Source organism: Astatotilapia calliptera, chromosome 6 (assembly GCF_900246225.1).
Source record: "Astatotilapia calliptera chromosome 6, fAstCal1.2, whole genome shotgun sequence".
Taxonomy (NCBI): Eukaryota; Metazoa; Chordata; class Actinopteri; order Cichliformes; family Cichlidae; genus Astatotilapia; species Astatotilapia calliptera.
In genome coordinates this window covers 5,247,319-5,264,335 of record NC_039307.1, presented here as the reverse complement: position 1 = coordinate 5,264,335, position 17,017 = coordinate 5,247,319, and the positions used below count along the sequence as shown (strand labels likewise).

Sequence of the window (17,017 nt, the reverse complement as noted above, 5' to 3'; positions counted from 1 at the left end):
ATTATTTCAGGGTCTCTGTCCAAGAGACGAAAAGCAATATAAGTGATAAATATTACCATTCTGTAGAATATTCTTATATTTCACTTTTACTTGTTCCCATGTTCTAGTGGGTCCTGTTGTGGCTCTAATGTGAAAGGGGATATAATATAACATAATGTAATATAATATAATGTAATATAATATTGGATAATATAGTGTGATATGATAAATCTACCCTACCACCTACTGGTGTTGGCCAGAGGGGCCGATGGCGCGATATGGCAGCCTGGCTTCTGTCAGTCTGCCCCAGGGCAGCTGTGACAGCTACCAGTGTGTGAATGTGAGAGTGACTGAATAGTGGCATTGTAAAACGCTTTGGGTGCCTTGAAGAGCGCTATATAGATCCACTCCATTATTATTGTTATTATTAAATTACTTACGAGTTTAATTTGTCAGCAACTTTCTGCCAGCCTAAAATCCCTAAACCTAAACTCCTAAAATCCCTCACTCAAGAGTTCTTGCTCTGCTGCCGAAGAATACCGAGCGCGCTCCTTCGACATTTTCGCCGACCAATCAAAGGGTTGCCGATCAATGTTTCTACTATCGATGCGTAGCCCCTGTTGGGCCACCCAGTGATCTCACATTACTTCATCCAGCTATACTAATCGTCGACAACAGGTGTGTTCGGGGAACCGGAATAGCGAGCTCAGAGTTAGCGCGATGATTTGATCTTGGATGTGTCATTTGATCTTGGATGTAGTAAGCGACGTACGAAGAACGGGCCCCTGCTCTCATCTGTGACGACAACAAGGCGCCAGTGGCAGTCCTGCCAGTTCTGATGTTCTCTGGCGAATGTCAGTTGATCTGTACCGTGCTGGGCTGTGAGCACGTCCCTCTGAAGCAGGGATGGCAATTATATTTCCCAAGAGTCCACATGAGAAACTGGGATTGTTGTGGAGGGCCCCATGTTGAGTCCTGATTTCTCATACAGCCTCTTGGGGAAATTAATTCCCCGCCCATGCTCTGATTCCATGCTCACAGATTCTGTTTCTAACATTTCCACCAAATACATGCACATGGGTTCTCACTGGAGGTCATTCTGTGGGACCCTCGTAATCATCTTCCTCTTCCTTCTTGAACAGAGGAGTAAATACTGGGCCTGCTGCTGGACTGATGCCCTCTACACACATGTGATGGCTTATCTCTGACGCTGTGCTGGGTGCTGGGCTAGCTGAATACACCATCTCAAGCTACAAAGACACTTTAAAAAAAAGCAAATCTGAAAAAAAGACTTTAATTTTCACCACAGCAGGTAAAAATGGATCCACAGTGGTCTGACTGACATCACTGAAGTTTAACTGACTTTGTGTTATAGGATACTGTGATGATTACATGTTGTCCTAACCTCTTTTTTTAACACTAGGAAGGCCCAGAGCCCAGCCATTTGGCTTTTCTACCTTTAAAACCCGGAGAGCAGCCAAATGGCTGGTAGGCTTTTAGCTAAGCTTTAGCTTCAGGCAAGTGGAAGCTAAATTGGCTAGTCATTCATATGTAAATTGGGTTGTTACCTGGGAATTCTGGAGGGAGGGGAGTGGGGGTGTGTGGATGAGGGGGTGGGGGAGCTGCTAAAAGCGGTGAGCTTCCTTTTGTTTCATCTTGATGCATTCTCAATCATCCAGGGAAACAAATCTCCAAAAGTCACCAACTTGGAGTGTTTCAGTTTGCCATCTTAGGGAGAAATCAACACACATGGGTGTAGGTCCTTTGTTGCTGAGATTTATTGATAAAAACAGTACAAAAAATCAACCATTTGTACACATTTTTACAAATAATTATAAAAAGTGAGTGAGTACATTTCAACATTTTCAGCAATCACTCACAATCCTGGCACTGCCATGGTATCTGTAGTCTGCATTTACCACATGTGTATCTGTTGCAGTGAACACATCGCACAGTGGCATGATTGTTCTTGCAATTGTGTTTGACCTGACACATGGCTCTTTTTCCAGGGCTCGGTGTGGAGGGTTGTGTCAAAGGCAACTGTTCTTTTCTTGCCTTCTTCGCAGCTACATGAGAGTGAGCTAACTCCCTTGCAAGCTCCACCAGGAAGTCCACCCGTCTTTCCTTCGTCCCGGAGCATGCTTGATACAGCACATGTGCATTCAGTGCTGCCATGTCAATCATGTTATAAAACACGGCAACTGGCCAGCGCCGTGTTCCTCTGCGGACAGTGTACTCCCGAACCATCTGGTCCATCACATCCACGCCACACTTTGTTTTGTTGTAAAGGGTGACAGTGTTTGGCTTCCTTTTGGTAGTGTTATCAGTCTGAACCACGCCGTGCATGCTGCTAAGAATATAGACTGTCTTCTTCCGTTTGGCCGCATACGCCGTCAGCGTGGCAGCAGATGTTGAAAACACCTAAGAAATAAGATAAATTGTTATTTCCATAGCACTTTTACACACAATGAAACACATAAACATAGAACCAGAAAAGACCTGCAACATACCTGAGTGGTGAATTCATTGCGATCTGTCTGTCTAGTGGATTGAGGAATTTCCCTGCGAATCTTGTTGACTGTGCCGAGGATGGTGGTTTTCCGTCTAAGAAGTTTTTGCGCAAGTGAAAGCGATGTGAAAAAGGAGGAGATACTGGACCTTCCCATTGCTCACAATTTGAATTTGTTCACACTGCAGATGAGGAGACTGCTTCTCCACCTAAAAAGAGAGCTTGTTTGGGGACTGAGACAGCGAAAGATGGCACAGTGTGGCGTGAAGAACAGGTGGGGACCTGTCTCCCTTTCATTGTGTGTAAAAGTGCTATGGAAATAACAATTTATCTTATTTCTTAGGTGTTTTCAACCTCTGCTGCCACGCTGACGGCGTATGCGGCCAAACGGAAGAAGACAGTCTATATTCTTAGCAGCATGCACGGCGTGGTTCAGACTGATAACACTACCAAAAGGAAGCCAAACACTGTCACCCTTTACAACAAAACAAAGTGTGGCGTGGATGTGATGGACCAGATGGTTCGGGAGTACACTGTCCGCAGAGGAACACGGCGCTGGCCAGTTGCCGTGTTTTATAACATGATTGACATGGCAGCACTGAATGCACATGTGCTGTATCAAGCATGCTCCGGGACGAAGGAAAGACGGGTGGACTTCCTGGTGGAGCTTGCAAGGGAGTTAGCTCACTCTCATGTAGCTGCGAAGAAGGCAAGAAAAGAACAGTTGCCTTTGACACAACCCTCCACACCGAGCCCTGGAAAAAGAGCCATGTGTCAGGTCAAACACAATTGCAAGAACAATCATGCCACTGTGCGATGTGTTCACTGCAACAGATACACATGTGGTAAATGCAGACTACAGATACCATGGCAGTGCCAGGATTGTGAGTGATTGCTGAAAATGTTGAAATGTACTCACTCACTTTTTATAATTATTTGTAAAAATGTGTACAAATGGTTGATTTTTTGTACTGTTTTTATCAATAAATCTCAGCAACAAAGGACCTACACCCATGTGTGTTGATTTCTCCCTAAGATGGCAAACTGAAACACTCCAAGTTGGTGACTTTTGGAGATTTGTTTCCCTGGATGATTGAGAATGCATCAAGATGAAACAAAAGGAAGCTCACCGCTTTTAGCAGCTCCCCCCCCCCCTCATCCTAAACAGGTGTACAATATATTTGAAAGGCAAAAGACAATAAAATCATGTGACTAAAAATCTAAAGGTTTTCCAAAAGGAAGTACTGAGAGATTTCACCCTGCAGACGCTTAATTCTGTCATTTCGGTTTTCTCTGTCACATCACATTTTTCAGGCTTTGCGGTCAGCAGCGACACAGCTGGTGGCATTAAATAGTTTTAGCACTAGAGGGCGGCAGTGCCACCTGATACTGTGTCAGCGCCTCAGGCACGAAGGCATGAGCAGAAACTAAACAAGCTGCTGCGTTTCTTGAGACTTCCCTGAGATTTTTTAAACCCAAATAAACAGAAGTTTAACAATTCTACAAACCTGCTGATAGAGATCATGTGACATGATTGAAAAGACCACATCTACTGCTGTAGTCACCTTAGTCATCAGATCATATGTTGTCTTAACCAGGGGCGATTTTAGCCTATTTTTGGGGGTGCTTCAGCAGCGCCCTTGCTGCCAGAGCGATGGTGGCTGAGCGGAGGTGGAAGTGCCTGGCTTAAAACAGGACATATTAACTGCATTTAACCTTCAGTTAGACAGATTTGCCAACCTCAAGGTGACACGGTGTCTCCATTTTTCTAATATTTTAATAATATTTTGTACATTTCAAGGACTCTTCTATTTTTGGAGTGTATTTTTATGTATCTGTATTATGTTATACATACACTTTAAAAGTGAATCTCTGTCCAAAAAATGCACTCAGTTTACTTTTTACTCACTATGAGCATCATTCATTATTCTCCCGCAGTAATTAACGTTAGGATATGTATTATTTTTTTAAAATTCCAATACATTTTTCTTTTGCTGTAGTAATCTTTAGCAGCATTTAAATAACCTTTATCAGATTTGATGGTTTTGTTACAGACTTTTCAAAAAAGTGTTTTGCTTTTCTTTCACAAATGTGGGGATTAAATTGTGTTAAAGTGTACAAAACAGTGATGTCATGTTTTGTGACGAGGACCCAGGCACAGAGAGACTTGATGAATTTAAGAATCTTATGATTTAATAAAGAAATTCGCAGACTTGCACAGAGAGGGTAAAATTATGATGACTGATAATGGAGATGAAGACAACAGACGATGACAGGGAGGAACAGGGGTTTAAATGCACCAAGGAGACAGTCAGAGGGAACTCGGGACAACTGGAGACATTTAAGGATGCAGGGACTGACAGAGACAGGGAAGAAGTCTCATCGTGACGAGTAAAGTTTACCTTGCCTGGACGGGCAGCTCTCTGGGTGCTCAGCACCCCCAAGCCTCTGATCCTAGAATCGCCCCTGGTCTTAACCCTATTTATCACAATGACAAAAAAATAACCAAACACTACTTAATTTATTGATTTGATTTTCGGCAAGCTAAGCTGCTTTTTGTGCACTCAGTCATGTTGCCAGTTAACTTGTTTAGTATCACTTACTTTTCCAGCGTTTTGCGTGCCATCCCAACTTTTCGGGGGGACTTATTCTTGTCTCAAACATGTTGTCAATTCCAAAATGAGCCAATATATATCATGAAATGGTAAAACATCTCAGTTTAAACAATTTTCAAACAGTTTTCTGTAAATAAAATATGAATAAAGTGAAATATTGTTTATATTTTACACAGAGTTCCAGCGTCTTTGGAACTGGGCTTTGGTCTGGATCCTTAATACAGAGGAAACTTAACTTCGAACAGAGTTTTGGATGATGTTTGGTTGCTCCTACCATGAAGAACAAATAATGTATGTAGCTCATCCTGTACCATTCAACTTATATCTGTCTTACTTCTGTGCAGACTACCTTTATGTACCAGCTGCAAGAGCAGTGTCTTTTGAAATCATTTGCTAAATGGTAAATGGCCTGTGTTTGTATAGCGCTTTACTTAGTATCTAAGGACCCCAAAGCGATTACTGTCTGCTAATGCATAGCCTCTGATGTGAAATCCAATAATAGCCCAATTGAAGTGTTTGGATCTCTGCTGATGTTTATAGTGATATGTTTGACACTTAAAATTCTGTGCTATATAAGCAACAATGAAAACGTGATTATGTATTTCTTTAAGTATTTTAAACAAAATTATCTCATTTGAATCTTTGCTGTGGCACAGCATAGAGAAGTAAACGTGCAGGGTGCAACACACATACAGGGTTCTTTCTGCATTACATCAAAAGGAAGCCAAGAGGACATTGATGGGTGTGTGTGTGTGTGTGTGTGTGTGTGTGTGTGTGTGTGTGTGTGTGTGTGTGTGTGTGTGTGTGTGTGTGTGTGAGAGAGAGAGAGAGAGAGAGAGAGAGAGAGAGAGAGAGAGCTGAGATCTTTAGTCAGCAGGCTGTTAAAATGACATTCACACACTTTTTCCATCAGCTTTGATACAATTGTTTTCATAGTATTCCGATTAAAATCCTTCATACGTCAATCAGCAGTTTCCCAGTTTGTTTGTTGTTGTTGTTTGTTTGTTTTTTGTCTCCATACATGTCTGCAGATATCTCCATGAAAATGGAACAGCTGTCTTTACAGTATGACAAGCCTTTTTTTTTTTTTTACATTCTTCAGGACCATATTCGGCATTGGTCTCGTGATTCTGCTCGTGAGCGTGACGTGGCTGCAATGAAAGCAGAGGAAGACGATGTGGAATAATCTCACAAAAAGCCTGCCCGTATTTTTTTTAAATAAACTCCAAAACATAAATCACACACTGTTGTTTTGAAGACGTTTTTGTTTTAGCTTTGTTTGTTTGTTTTTGTAATAAAACACACTCATGTTTATCGTCAACAGCGTTTCCTAGACATTTACGTCACATATCGCGTCACGTTTCAGTGGAAGCACGAGGGGATTTCAGTGGATTTCTCCGCGTGGATCAAGCTGTGGGATATCTGCTGTGCCTGACATGTGTCCGTGACTGCAGGGGACGAGGCCGTAAATGGTGTCTGGGATCCAAGTCGGTTTAGAGCGTTTCGTTTCCTGGTCATGGAAGGTCTAGAACCGGTTACCGATTATTTAAGGGAAGTGAACGGACACTTGAATGAACTTCAGAGCTCCGGTGAAGGATGCTCTCCTTGCCGTAAGAGCACCCGTTGTTTGATCCCGCCGGTGTACTGGAATGAGCTGCTACAGCTTGTTAAACTGGCAGGACCGGTGGTAAGACGCATTATTGAGGCACTGAAAAATTATTTATTCCCAACAGTAAAGATGAAATTTTAAAAACCTGCTTCATTTTAAGCTAGTTCTGACCTGAGTGCAACTCCTGTAACAGTCTCGCAAATAAGACCTTTCCAATCTGGTTATGAAATGAAAAGTCAACACTCGGACATAAAGTCTTATTATTATTATTATTATTATTATTTTTTGCTTACTGAATGTTAAATCTTTTATAGCCTTCTGACATTCAGGCCTGAGTTACAACATGCTGCATACTGTTTAATGCTTTGATTCCACATAGCTGTATTAAAAATCAGCATTATAACTAGACTGTTGCACGTTTTACTAATTGAATGTGTTAAATCTGTTTATCAGAAAGTGGCAGGATCCTGCACGACAGAAGATAAAACACTAAAAATAGAAACTTTAACAAGATAATTTAAATTAAGTTAAATATCTCAATAAGAGACAAAGTGATGAAAATTATAAAATTCAAAAAGGTATAAAAAAAATAATACACATGCCTGCTTATTTCCCCTTAAATGATGCCACATTTCTGGGTGGTGCCCATCAAAAACTTAACAGCTTATTCTGCTATTGACTCGTGTTTTGAGTTTTTGGTACTCTAGATGCTGACAGTCGGGTGCCTGATTGAAGCCTGATTAGCAGCAGCTGTGAGGGGACAGTTGGTGTCTGCTCCAAGCCGGCCATGTTTGACTGATCTGGATAGGACCTGTGCCTTGAAGGGCAAATTCAAGCTGGTGGTCTGCAGAATCAGGTTGCAGAATTATTTAGAGTGAGCCCTAGTACCATCTCCAATATAACGGGGACTGGTATAAGAACGGTCATAGCGAAGCATTGCGACAATAAAGAAAAGATCCACTGAACACATTTCTTTGCTTTTTATGCAGTTTATTTATTGTAGTGGTTTACACATTACAGGCTAAAAGCCTAACAGGCTAAAGAGACACAAATCTGCCCTCTTTGGTGACCTGTTGTGAACAAGTTAGGAAAGTAAAAAAGAAAAAAAAATTAAACATCAGTCTGAAAATTGATAGTTTTTCAAGTTTCAGGCCAGCAGCATCAGCATGTTATTTTTCATATGTAAAAATGTATAACACTGTTTTAAACCACACGCTTGGTCATTTAAACACTAACCATAAACAAACACACTTGTACAGTCATACTTGCGTACTTTATTGAAGCACAGAAAGAAAATTTCATGTCACAACATTTTAACAGTTCTAAATTAAATTCTTGGCTCAAATAATCTTGGTTTGTCCTTACGTCGGTATTAAATGATGAATTTGACTTCTGGTGCCTTCCTAGAAGCCTGATCTGTGCGTTTAAAAATATATGATGTTAAAAAAGACGGCAAGAAGTTTAGAAGCGAGTATATCATGAGCTATTTCTGACTAATGAAAATTCTAATGAAACAGTTCTTCCTTATTTATTTATTTATGATCTGCTGGATAATAATGATGCGTTTGATTTTGTTTTCCCAGCTCATTTCTCAGCTGATGGTCTACATGATCAGTACAGTCAGTATGGTGTTCTGTGGTCACATGGGGAGAACTGAGCTTGCAGGAGTGTCACTAGCAGCTGCGGTAAGGAGACGCACGTGAGGCGTACATCAGCTCTTTTCTGTCGCTGCCTTCTGTAAGTCTTCATTTGGATTCTGAACACATGCTTTTTTAAATGAATGTATCTATTTATTTGCAGGTGGTTAACGTCAGTGGTATTTCTGTTGGCACTGGTTTATCAGCAACTTGTGATACCCTGATATCTCAGGTTGGGGCCTATGTTTTTTAAACAACTTAACAAGGAGATTGTGGTATCAAGTTTGTTTTCCTGAACTGTTACTTTGTCATGTGATCAGTAAGTCTTTGTCTGAATGTTTCATGCAGACGTATGGGAGCGGTAACTTGAAGCGAGTCGGTGTGATTCTCCAGAGGGGAGTTCTGATTCTGCTGCTGGCCTGTTTCCCCTGCTGGGCCGTCCTCATCAACACTGAGCCCCTCTTACTCGCAGTGGAACAGAGTCCGGAGGTCGCCAGGTAAGTTCAACAGGAACAGCTAGAGCAGAATTAGACAAATTCATAATTATCATCTGTAAATGCACAATATATACTTTAAGTCAAAATCTGCACTACAGTAGAAGTAAAGCAGATGTGGTAGATCAAAAGATTTGCGACATTAATGTGCAGCTGACAAATCTGCAGCAACTCTGCAGGTCTTGCATGTCAAAATGTCTGAGAAATGTTTCAAGCACCTTTTTGAATTTAGGCCATAAAGAATCAAATCAGTTTTGTAGGCAAAGAGCACTTGTAATCACACCTGCATTGTAGATATGTAGTTTTTTCACACATTGTGTTTGTCTCTCTGGCCTGAAGTCTCGCCCAGATGTATGTGAAAATCTTCATGCCTGCTCTCCCGGTGAGTTTGATGCATTCAGTTTTCCCTCATGATCCTGTGTGTGAACGCACAAGCTAATGGTGGAAGCTATCAGTAAAATCAGAGAATGTCTAAAAGGGAGAACACCCACTCTGAGCACTTCCTGTTTCGTAAGGGACACTTGCGAAATCATCCAAAATGAACCGGGCCTTAGGGAGGTGAACCACAAAAATGGAACTCTATTTTTTTTAAATGAGCTGTCTCAACGATCCACACAAGATTTGCCTTACTGTTGAACCCATGACATACATGAAACAAACGTAAAATAAAATATGTCAACAATATTAGTCAAACAGAACATAAGTTGCAGTTTACTGATCTTATATCACCTCCTTGATTGTATGTATCAGTTTTAAAATTTTAATAGCTATCCAATTAAAGTTTTTAAACACATTACAAAGTAACAATATACAAAGTTCTTAGAAACAATAGTTACAATCGGCAATCATACAAGAATCAACAGATGTGTTCAAAGACAAAAAAATGTTCAAACTTTTTGTCTGTTTTCTATCTCCAGGCTGCTTTTATGTACCAACTGCTTGGGAAGTATCTACAAAATCAGGTCCAGTATCCTAACATAAGACATGTATGACATTCATGACATGTAACAAAGTTAAGTTTAAATGGAAAACGTTTTGCTCTTCGTTACAGGGAATTATGTGGCCTCAGGTTATAACTGGAGCAATTGGAAATGTCTTCAATGTTGTCATCAACTACGTCTTCCTCTATCCCCTGGAGCTGGGTGTTGCGTGAGTTTTTTTTGTTTGTTTTTTGTTTTAATCACTTTTGAATGATAAGTGGTTAGAAGGGTGCAGATATGTGTCTTTAAGTGTTTCACGGGAATGGTGTGTTAAAGCTTTAAAACAAAGACAAAAAAACAATTATTTAGTGATTTAGATTTTGAACCTGAGAGTCCATCACATAGTTCCAGTGGCACATCTGGACATTTCTTAGATTAGCAAAGACAGTGAAGTATAACTGTGCTCAAAACTGTAAACCTATTGATTCTGATAGATCCCTGACTTTTACTCAGGTATACTTACAGTATAGAATCCTTCCAGTTGATCTAATCTGGCAAAACCATAAAATCATAAAAAAAAAAAATGTGCAGGAGAAGAAAAAACTCAAAGCAATTATGAAATGTTATTTTAAGACTGTCTAATTTAACTGCTTTTGTGGACGCTTTGTACATGTTTTAATCTTGATATTTTCCATTCATACTGTGTCGTTATATTTCTTAATAAGTGCCTACTTCTATTTTTGGTCACTTCTTCTGCTCATGGTACTACTGAAGTGGATCTGCAGCAGCCAATGCCATGTCACAGTATTTGCTGGCTTTGTTCCTATGTGCTTACATCTGCTGGAAGGGTCTACACAAAGCCACATGGGGAGGTCAGTTTTCTTGACCACAGCGTGATCTTCGAGTGAATGTTTAAAAAGCTGGCCGTCTTTTAATGGTGTTTGTTTTGTTTTTTTCTTCAAACTTCTGCTGCAGGTTGGACGCTTGACTGTCTGCAAGAGTGGGGTCTCTTCATCAAGCTGGCTATTCCCAGTATGCTCATGATTTGCTTGTCCTGGTGGATATTTGAAATCGGAGGATTCCTGGCTGGTGTGATAAGTGAGGTTGAGCTGGGAGCTCAGTCCATAGCATACCAACTCTGCATTGTAGCTTATATGGTAACTTTTTTTCATTTTTACCTTTCCTGTTTTTGGAGAGACTATTTCATCCATCCATTTATTTTCTATTGTTTTCATGAAACAGTGAAATTAATAACCTTAACCCCATTAATAACCTTTTAAATTAATCTTAGCTATAAAAATGCTTTAAAATATCTTAATAATCCTTCATAAGAACATATTTTATAAAAAGATTATAACAAAAAAATCTTTGTATAATCTATACTTGAGAAGAAGGACTTTGATCCCTTTAAGCATGACCACCATACAACTCTGTATTCCTGATGAATAAAGGACAATGAATGTGGGATTGTAAAATCAGTGACTGTTCACCTGCTGCATGGTTTACTTCCAGTTTGTGCAGCACACTGCACATGCTCATCAATGCTCACCACTCCAAGGGAACATTGTTGGATTATATGCAATGCAGCGCTGCAGCCCAGGAAAACTACCAGCCTTATTGGCAGTTTCCTTCTGTTCTTCTAATGAAGTTGGCAGTAGTTGCTTTGGTTTCTTTGTGTGTTTCTTCATGTGTGTGTGTGTGTTTGTGTTGTCTTCATCCTAATGGCAGTTTTATTTGAGCTTGTGCAAGTTTACACTACAACAAATCAGACTGGCTCTAGCATCTCTTGTTGTTTTCGTCTGTTTCTAATCTTTGTGCTAAGATAACGAGCTTCTAGCTCTACTTTTGAACTTATCATACCAATATGGTAGTGGTGCCATGTCCCTTTAAACTAACTTTAATGAGATCATTTATTTTCATGAAATTCAATACTTCACATTATCACTGTGTAAATACATATCTTTTCACAGAGCCCACTGGGATTCTCTGTTGCTGCCAGTGTGAGAGTTGGAAATGCTCTTGGTGCAGGAAATCCAAAGCAGGCCGTGCTATCGTGCAAAGTCTCTATCATCTGTGCATGTAAGAAACGAGTAATCTTAAAAAGAAATAATTGAAAGCAAACGGCTGGTTACATGTGTTATCAACACGTATGCAAACAGTCCCTGAAAACACAGGTCGTGTCTTCACCTTCTCTCTTTGAAATTTCTACATGTGAGCTGTTCTCTCACGCTGTGCATTTTACTTTGTTTGTGCACCACAGTGGCAGTTGCCTGTTTGGTTGGGGCTTTCATCATCTCTACCAAGAACGTCATTGGCTACATTTTCACCTCCGAGCAGTGAGTGCACTCACAGACACACACTCAGTTTTACTTTGTTGCAGACACCATGGATGTCTAGCTGAGTCTGTGATGTTACACAAGTCCATTCAGACTATTATACATTATCTGTGGTCATCGTCTTCATGTTGATGCACAACGGTGATCTGTGACTGTTTAATGTTTAGCAGGTAGGTCCCTTTAACAAATCCTTCAGTTTATAGTTAGTGTTCATCCTGTGAGGCACCCAGACTTCAAATACAGTGATGTGAAAACGTTTTTGCCTCCTTCCTCATTTCCTATTCTTTTTGTATATTTGTCACACTTAAATATCTCAGCTCATCAAACAAATTTAAGTGGTAGACAAAGATAACACAAACACAAAATGCAGTTTCTAAATGATGGTGTTTATTAAGGGGGAAAAATCCAAACCTACATGGCACTAAGTGGAAAAATTAATTGCCCTCTCCTGTTATAGCATAAATTAACTGTGGTGTATCACATCTTTGGTTTAATTCCTCTAGCAACACCCAGGCCTGATTACTCTCACACCTACTCTCAATCAAGAGATCACTTAAATACGACCTGCCTGACAAAGTGGCAGATATCATGCCGCGATCTAAGGAAATTCAGGAACAAATGAGAAACAAAGCAACTGAGATCTCTCAGTCTGAAATAGGCTATGAAGCCATTTCTGAAGCTGTGGGACTCCAGAGAACCACAGTGAGAGCCCTTATACATAAATGGCAAAAACATGGCACATTGGTGAACCTTTCCAGGAGTGGCCGGCCAACCAAAATTATCCCAAGAGCCCAGCAAAAAGTGTGGTGGCACAAAACACTAAATCTTCCTAATGTGTGAAGCACGGTGGAGGTGCTATTATGCTTCGAGGCTTGTTCTCTCGGGGGCCAGAGGCCTTTTAAACAATTCCAACTTAATTAAAAGCAGATTTATAGGAAAATGTGACAGGGGTGAAGCATGAGCTGAATATTGTAAAGATGATGGCAAGATGATGACTGAAAGCATATAGGGGTTTTTGAAAATCCAAGTCAGAGTGCTGATTTTAACCCAACTGAAGCCAATCCTGTGGCATTCCCCGAAAATGACTGTTTAATTATAACAATTATTTATAAACTGGGAGACTTGACACAGTAGCCATCCTTGCAATTGTGGAAATCCTACAAGTGGTTCAAGTAAATGTCTGTAACTAGTTTTGAGATTCTTGCTCCAAAGGGAGATTCAACAATTTACTAAATGAAAGAGATCAGTTGCTTTTATGAGCAGTGTGAGTGGTTACTCGGTATATTCAATAAACACTCGAGACTGTCTATTTTTGGTTTTTTCAAATTGCCTTTATCATTAAGTACCTGGGCTCAACCATGAATAACTGGACCTTAGACGAAGATTGGACAATTTCAAGGAATCAAGGAAGGAAAACTAACACTTAATAATAAACTATATTGCCACTTTTTTTATTATGTTTAATGTTATGGTCTTACTAAATAATTAAGTCAAGCAGCTGAAGCACGCTCAATAAACTCCGCAGTGAGGAATAACAATGTCAGGTTCAAATGCAGTTTGACTGCTGCAGTTGAACTTGTTCCTTTTATTGGTTTGCTGACTAGAGATAGATGTTACATTGAAAGCATGAATATCAATTTAAAGTATGTTTCTAAAAACCCTTTTAAAGGTCTTATTTCTATATCTTTATAGAGACATCATTCAGAGGGTTGCTGATGTCATGCTTATATTTGGATTCATGCACATCTGTGATGCCATTGCGGTGAGAAATCATGCAGAATAACCATTCACAAAGCACGTGAGACATCCGCATGACCAGTGTTTGATACTTGCAGGGCGTGGCTGCAGGTGTTCTTAGAGGTGTGGGGAAACAGCTGATTGGTGCTTTGTGTAATTTTGTTGCATTCTACTTCATTGGCTTCCCCATTGGTGTGTCCCTGATGTTCGCAGCAAACATGGGGATTGTAGGTAAAACCAAACTGTGTGTGTGTGTGTGTGTTACTCTGTCTCAGAGGATTTGTTTAGCAGCTTTCAGGAACTTTTTTTTTTTTTTTTTTTTTGATCGGTGACAGGACTTTGGACAGGACTTGTCATTTGCCTCTTACTTCAGATGATATTTTACGTCACTTTTTTGTGCAAACTTGATTGGAAAAAGGCTTCAGAAGATGTGAGTAGCTACATCAGTTGCTTTAAGTTTAAAGCTTTCTTATTTGAAGCTAAAATGTACAATCAGTGTCTTTGATGTCTGTGATCAGGCTCTTGTGAGAGCAGGGGTTCACATCACAAAGGAAAATGCAACAGCTGAGCTGGAACACTCAGGTAAGAACTGGTAATAAGAAACAGTCTTGCTTTGAGGCTCGCATGAACGTTTTGGGTTAATCTCAAATACTCTCTCTCTCTAACTGCCCCAAACCTCTAGATTCACATCAGAGTCAGGCCCAGGTCAGTGGAGCTGAGTCTGCGTGTTTGAGTGCTGAGGGAGGAAACACAGACCCAACTGTAGCCAGTTCAGGCAGTAGAGCCTTCACCACCACCACAGTGGGAGATGTTCTGTCTGTACCACAGTTGGCTGTATGGCGTGGTTTGGCATTAATAATCATGATCATCATCCTTCTTGCTGGAATAATCATCAGTCACTTTCTAATGAAGCTGTTAAAATGATGGATTTTTGAGTGTCATAGGGCTGCTCATCAGCTTGACCATACTGAGAATCTACTCCAGTCTTCAGCTCTGTGCAGCTTCCAGAAACTCTTTGATTTCCTGGTCTGCAGCCCTCTCATATTTTCTTTACTGCACACCAAAAGAGCGGATGCTAACGTCAGGCCAAATTCACATTTAGAATTTCTTGTATCAGGTATCAAAACCCAAAGACTGTATACAAAAGATGGATGATGCTTTCAGGTCTGAAATGTGATACCTAAAGTGTGATACCTAAAGTGTCTTACATGTGCATTCTCTATAACAGACAGCAGCAAGCAATTCTTCTGCTTGTTCTGCTTGCCCCAGTAAACATTTTCTCACCTGTGGCTCTGTCACAGGTGTTACATCTTATTAAATACAACATCATGTTCACTTAGGAAATTATGGTCCCATTAGCATCGCAAAGGAAAAAGGCAGTTATGCACTTCACTGTATGAGTATACAGTCTCACTTGGTTTCTTAGTGAGTCACCACTCAATCCTTCTGTCAGTTTTCAAAACACGAAGATTGCAAAGGCTAAAATGTGAAGCTCTGAGTAACTTGCTTACTATCCAACAAGGGGCATCCAGTATCCAATTTTAGTATGCAGTCTATGAGGAAATCTGCTGAGTAAGTGAGTGAGTGAGTGAGTTTACTATTAATTGTAAGCAAATGGAAAATGTGTATTTTCTGGGTGGAAACAAGGAACTTAAACGTCCACCAGTAACATTTTATGCCAGCATTTTTCACGAGAACAAACATTTCACTGCACAATGTCTTCTTATATCTTCCTTTTGCTTCAAAAGACCATACTATGGACTTTTTTTTTTAAAAATAGATGTATCAGAGAGATCTTTATTTTCATGATCGGTTTAGGCTTTAAACGAATAGATGAAGGTCTGTTTAGTCAGTGTTGAGACTTTGCTGAACAAATACATTTTTGAGTGATCTGCCATTCTTTTCTATTTCCTCTGTTGTTTTGATGTTTTTGAGTTCCTTCTGTTGGAAATCTGAAAATAAAGAGTTTACTGTTTAATAGTGAAGCATTAAACAATCACAAACTTGTAGCCATACTGGGTGGCTTTTAAGTGTGAGCGTGTATGAATAAATAACTCCTGAACAAAAAGAGGCTTTTCATGAAGCAAGCTTCAAAAAGTTGGCTTATGTAGGGAAATTCCACATTAACAGCAGCTCCATAAAACCCATTTAGAAATGACTGTAGGTCATCAGTCTCATCTCTGGGACAAACAGAGGTCTCATCAATTCACAATAAAGAAACCTGATCCTGTTGATCAGTAGCAATGAGCTCAGCCACCCGTGGAAATGACTTCTGTCCCACTCAACCCCCCTCTTGGTTCAGTCATTTTCGCCAGTTTCCAGATCATCTGTCATGAATGACCGTGTTCCCTTTCTGCATAATCACTGTTAAAAAGTAACTTGTTGCACAGACTGTCACGTAGTCAGGCCCAGACACATTATGTATGATTTGCATTTTGAGCTCTGTTTCATAACTATGACCATTTGTTGGAAATGTCATTTAAACATATACCATGCAGTGAAAAATTCCCCCCTTCCTGAGATCTTTTTCTTTTAATTTTTGCATATGTAAAAGGTTTAGGATTATCAAACAAATTTTAATATTGACAAAGCTCATCCAAGTAAGTACAAACTACAGTTTTTAGAAGATCTTATTTATTAAGGTGAAAAACAACTTTCCAAATATACATGGTCCTATGTCAAAAAGCGACTTTCCCCCTTTGCTAAATCATGAATTAAGTGTGACTAACTGCATTTTTTTTTTTTTTTTTTTTTTGCAAGCTGATTTTAATTCCTCCACAGTGACGTGAATAACTCATTGCCAGTTCTTTACTACGGCGACTGTAGACCGCTGGAACAGCTGTGGCTCGCAGACACAGTGTGTGCCAAACTGCGGTTTATGTGTAACAGTTTGTGTTTGGTGAAATTTGCTGAGCAGTTTCAGACACTACATTTGAAGTTAGCTGCCCCTTGCTTACTTTGTACTTCTGTAGCACCAGCTACATGATGAAACGGCTCCATTAACTGAAGGTGCTCACTTTAACCACCAGCTGTAAAGACTATCCTTGTGGAAATGCTGTGTCAGTCCAGCAGGTACTTTTTTAATCATGAAGGAAAGCTCTTACTGCGGGCCACTCTAATTTAGGTGACTTTCCCATGATAAGTCTAGTTAAACCAGATTAATTTCTTAAACTAAACCTCT

General features: G+C 40.0%; 1 protein-coding gene and 1 long non-coding RNA gene across 5 annotated transcripts; both read left to right on the top strand.

Moving 5' to 3' along the window:
- The first annotated feature begins 1,124 nt into the window (after positions 1-1,124).
- Positions 1,125-6,324, top strand: LOC113023195 (uncharacterized). The gene is made up of 3 exons (XR_003272520.1): positions 1,125-1,291; positions 5,280-5,394; positions 6,206-6,324. It is a non-coding gene; the product is annotated as an uncharacterized LOC113023195 (long non-coding RNA).
- Positions 6,325-6,429: 105 nt separating this feature from the next.
- Positions 6,430-15,991, top strand: LOC113023645 (multidrug and toxin extrusion protein 1-like). 4 transcript variants are annotated; one of them, XM_026169859.1, is made up of 16 exons: positions 6,430-6,790; positions 8,296-8,397; positions 8,513-8,581; positions 8,698-8,846; positions 9,183-9,225; positions 9,761-9,805; positions 9,895-9,992; positions 10,538-10,635; positions 10,739-10,920; positions 11,734-11,842; positions 12,024-12,099; positions 13,792-13,861; positions 13,935-14,067; positions 14,172-14,266; positions 14,355-14,418; positions 14,519-15,991. In XM_026169859.1, exons 1-16 carry the CDS (start codon positions 6,620-6,622, stop codon positions 14,758-14,760), a joined length of 1,746 nt encoding a protein of 581 aa, XP_026025644.1. In that variant the 5' UTR covers positions 6,430-6,619; the 3' UTR covers positions 14,761-15,991. The 4 variants fall into 4 exon arrangements, 3 of the variants coding, with proteins under 3 accessions (XP_026025644.1, XP_026025646.1, XP_026025645.1); XM_026169860.1 differs by lacking the exon at positions 6,430-6,790 and adding an exon at positions 7,096-7,568; XR_003272599.1 differs by lacking the exon at positions 14,519-15,991 and having other exon boundaries at positions 13,935-14,063.
- The last annotated feature ends 1,026 nt before the right edge of the window (positions 15,992-17,017 follow it).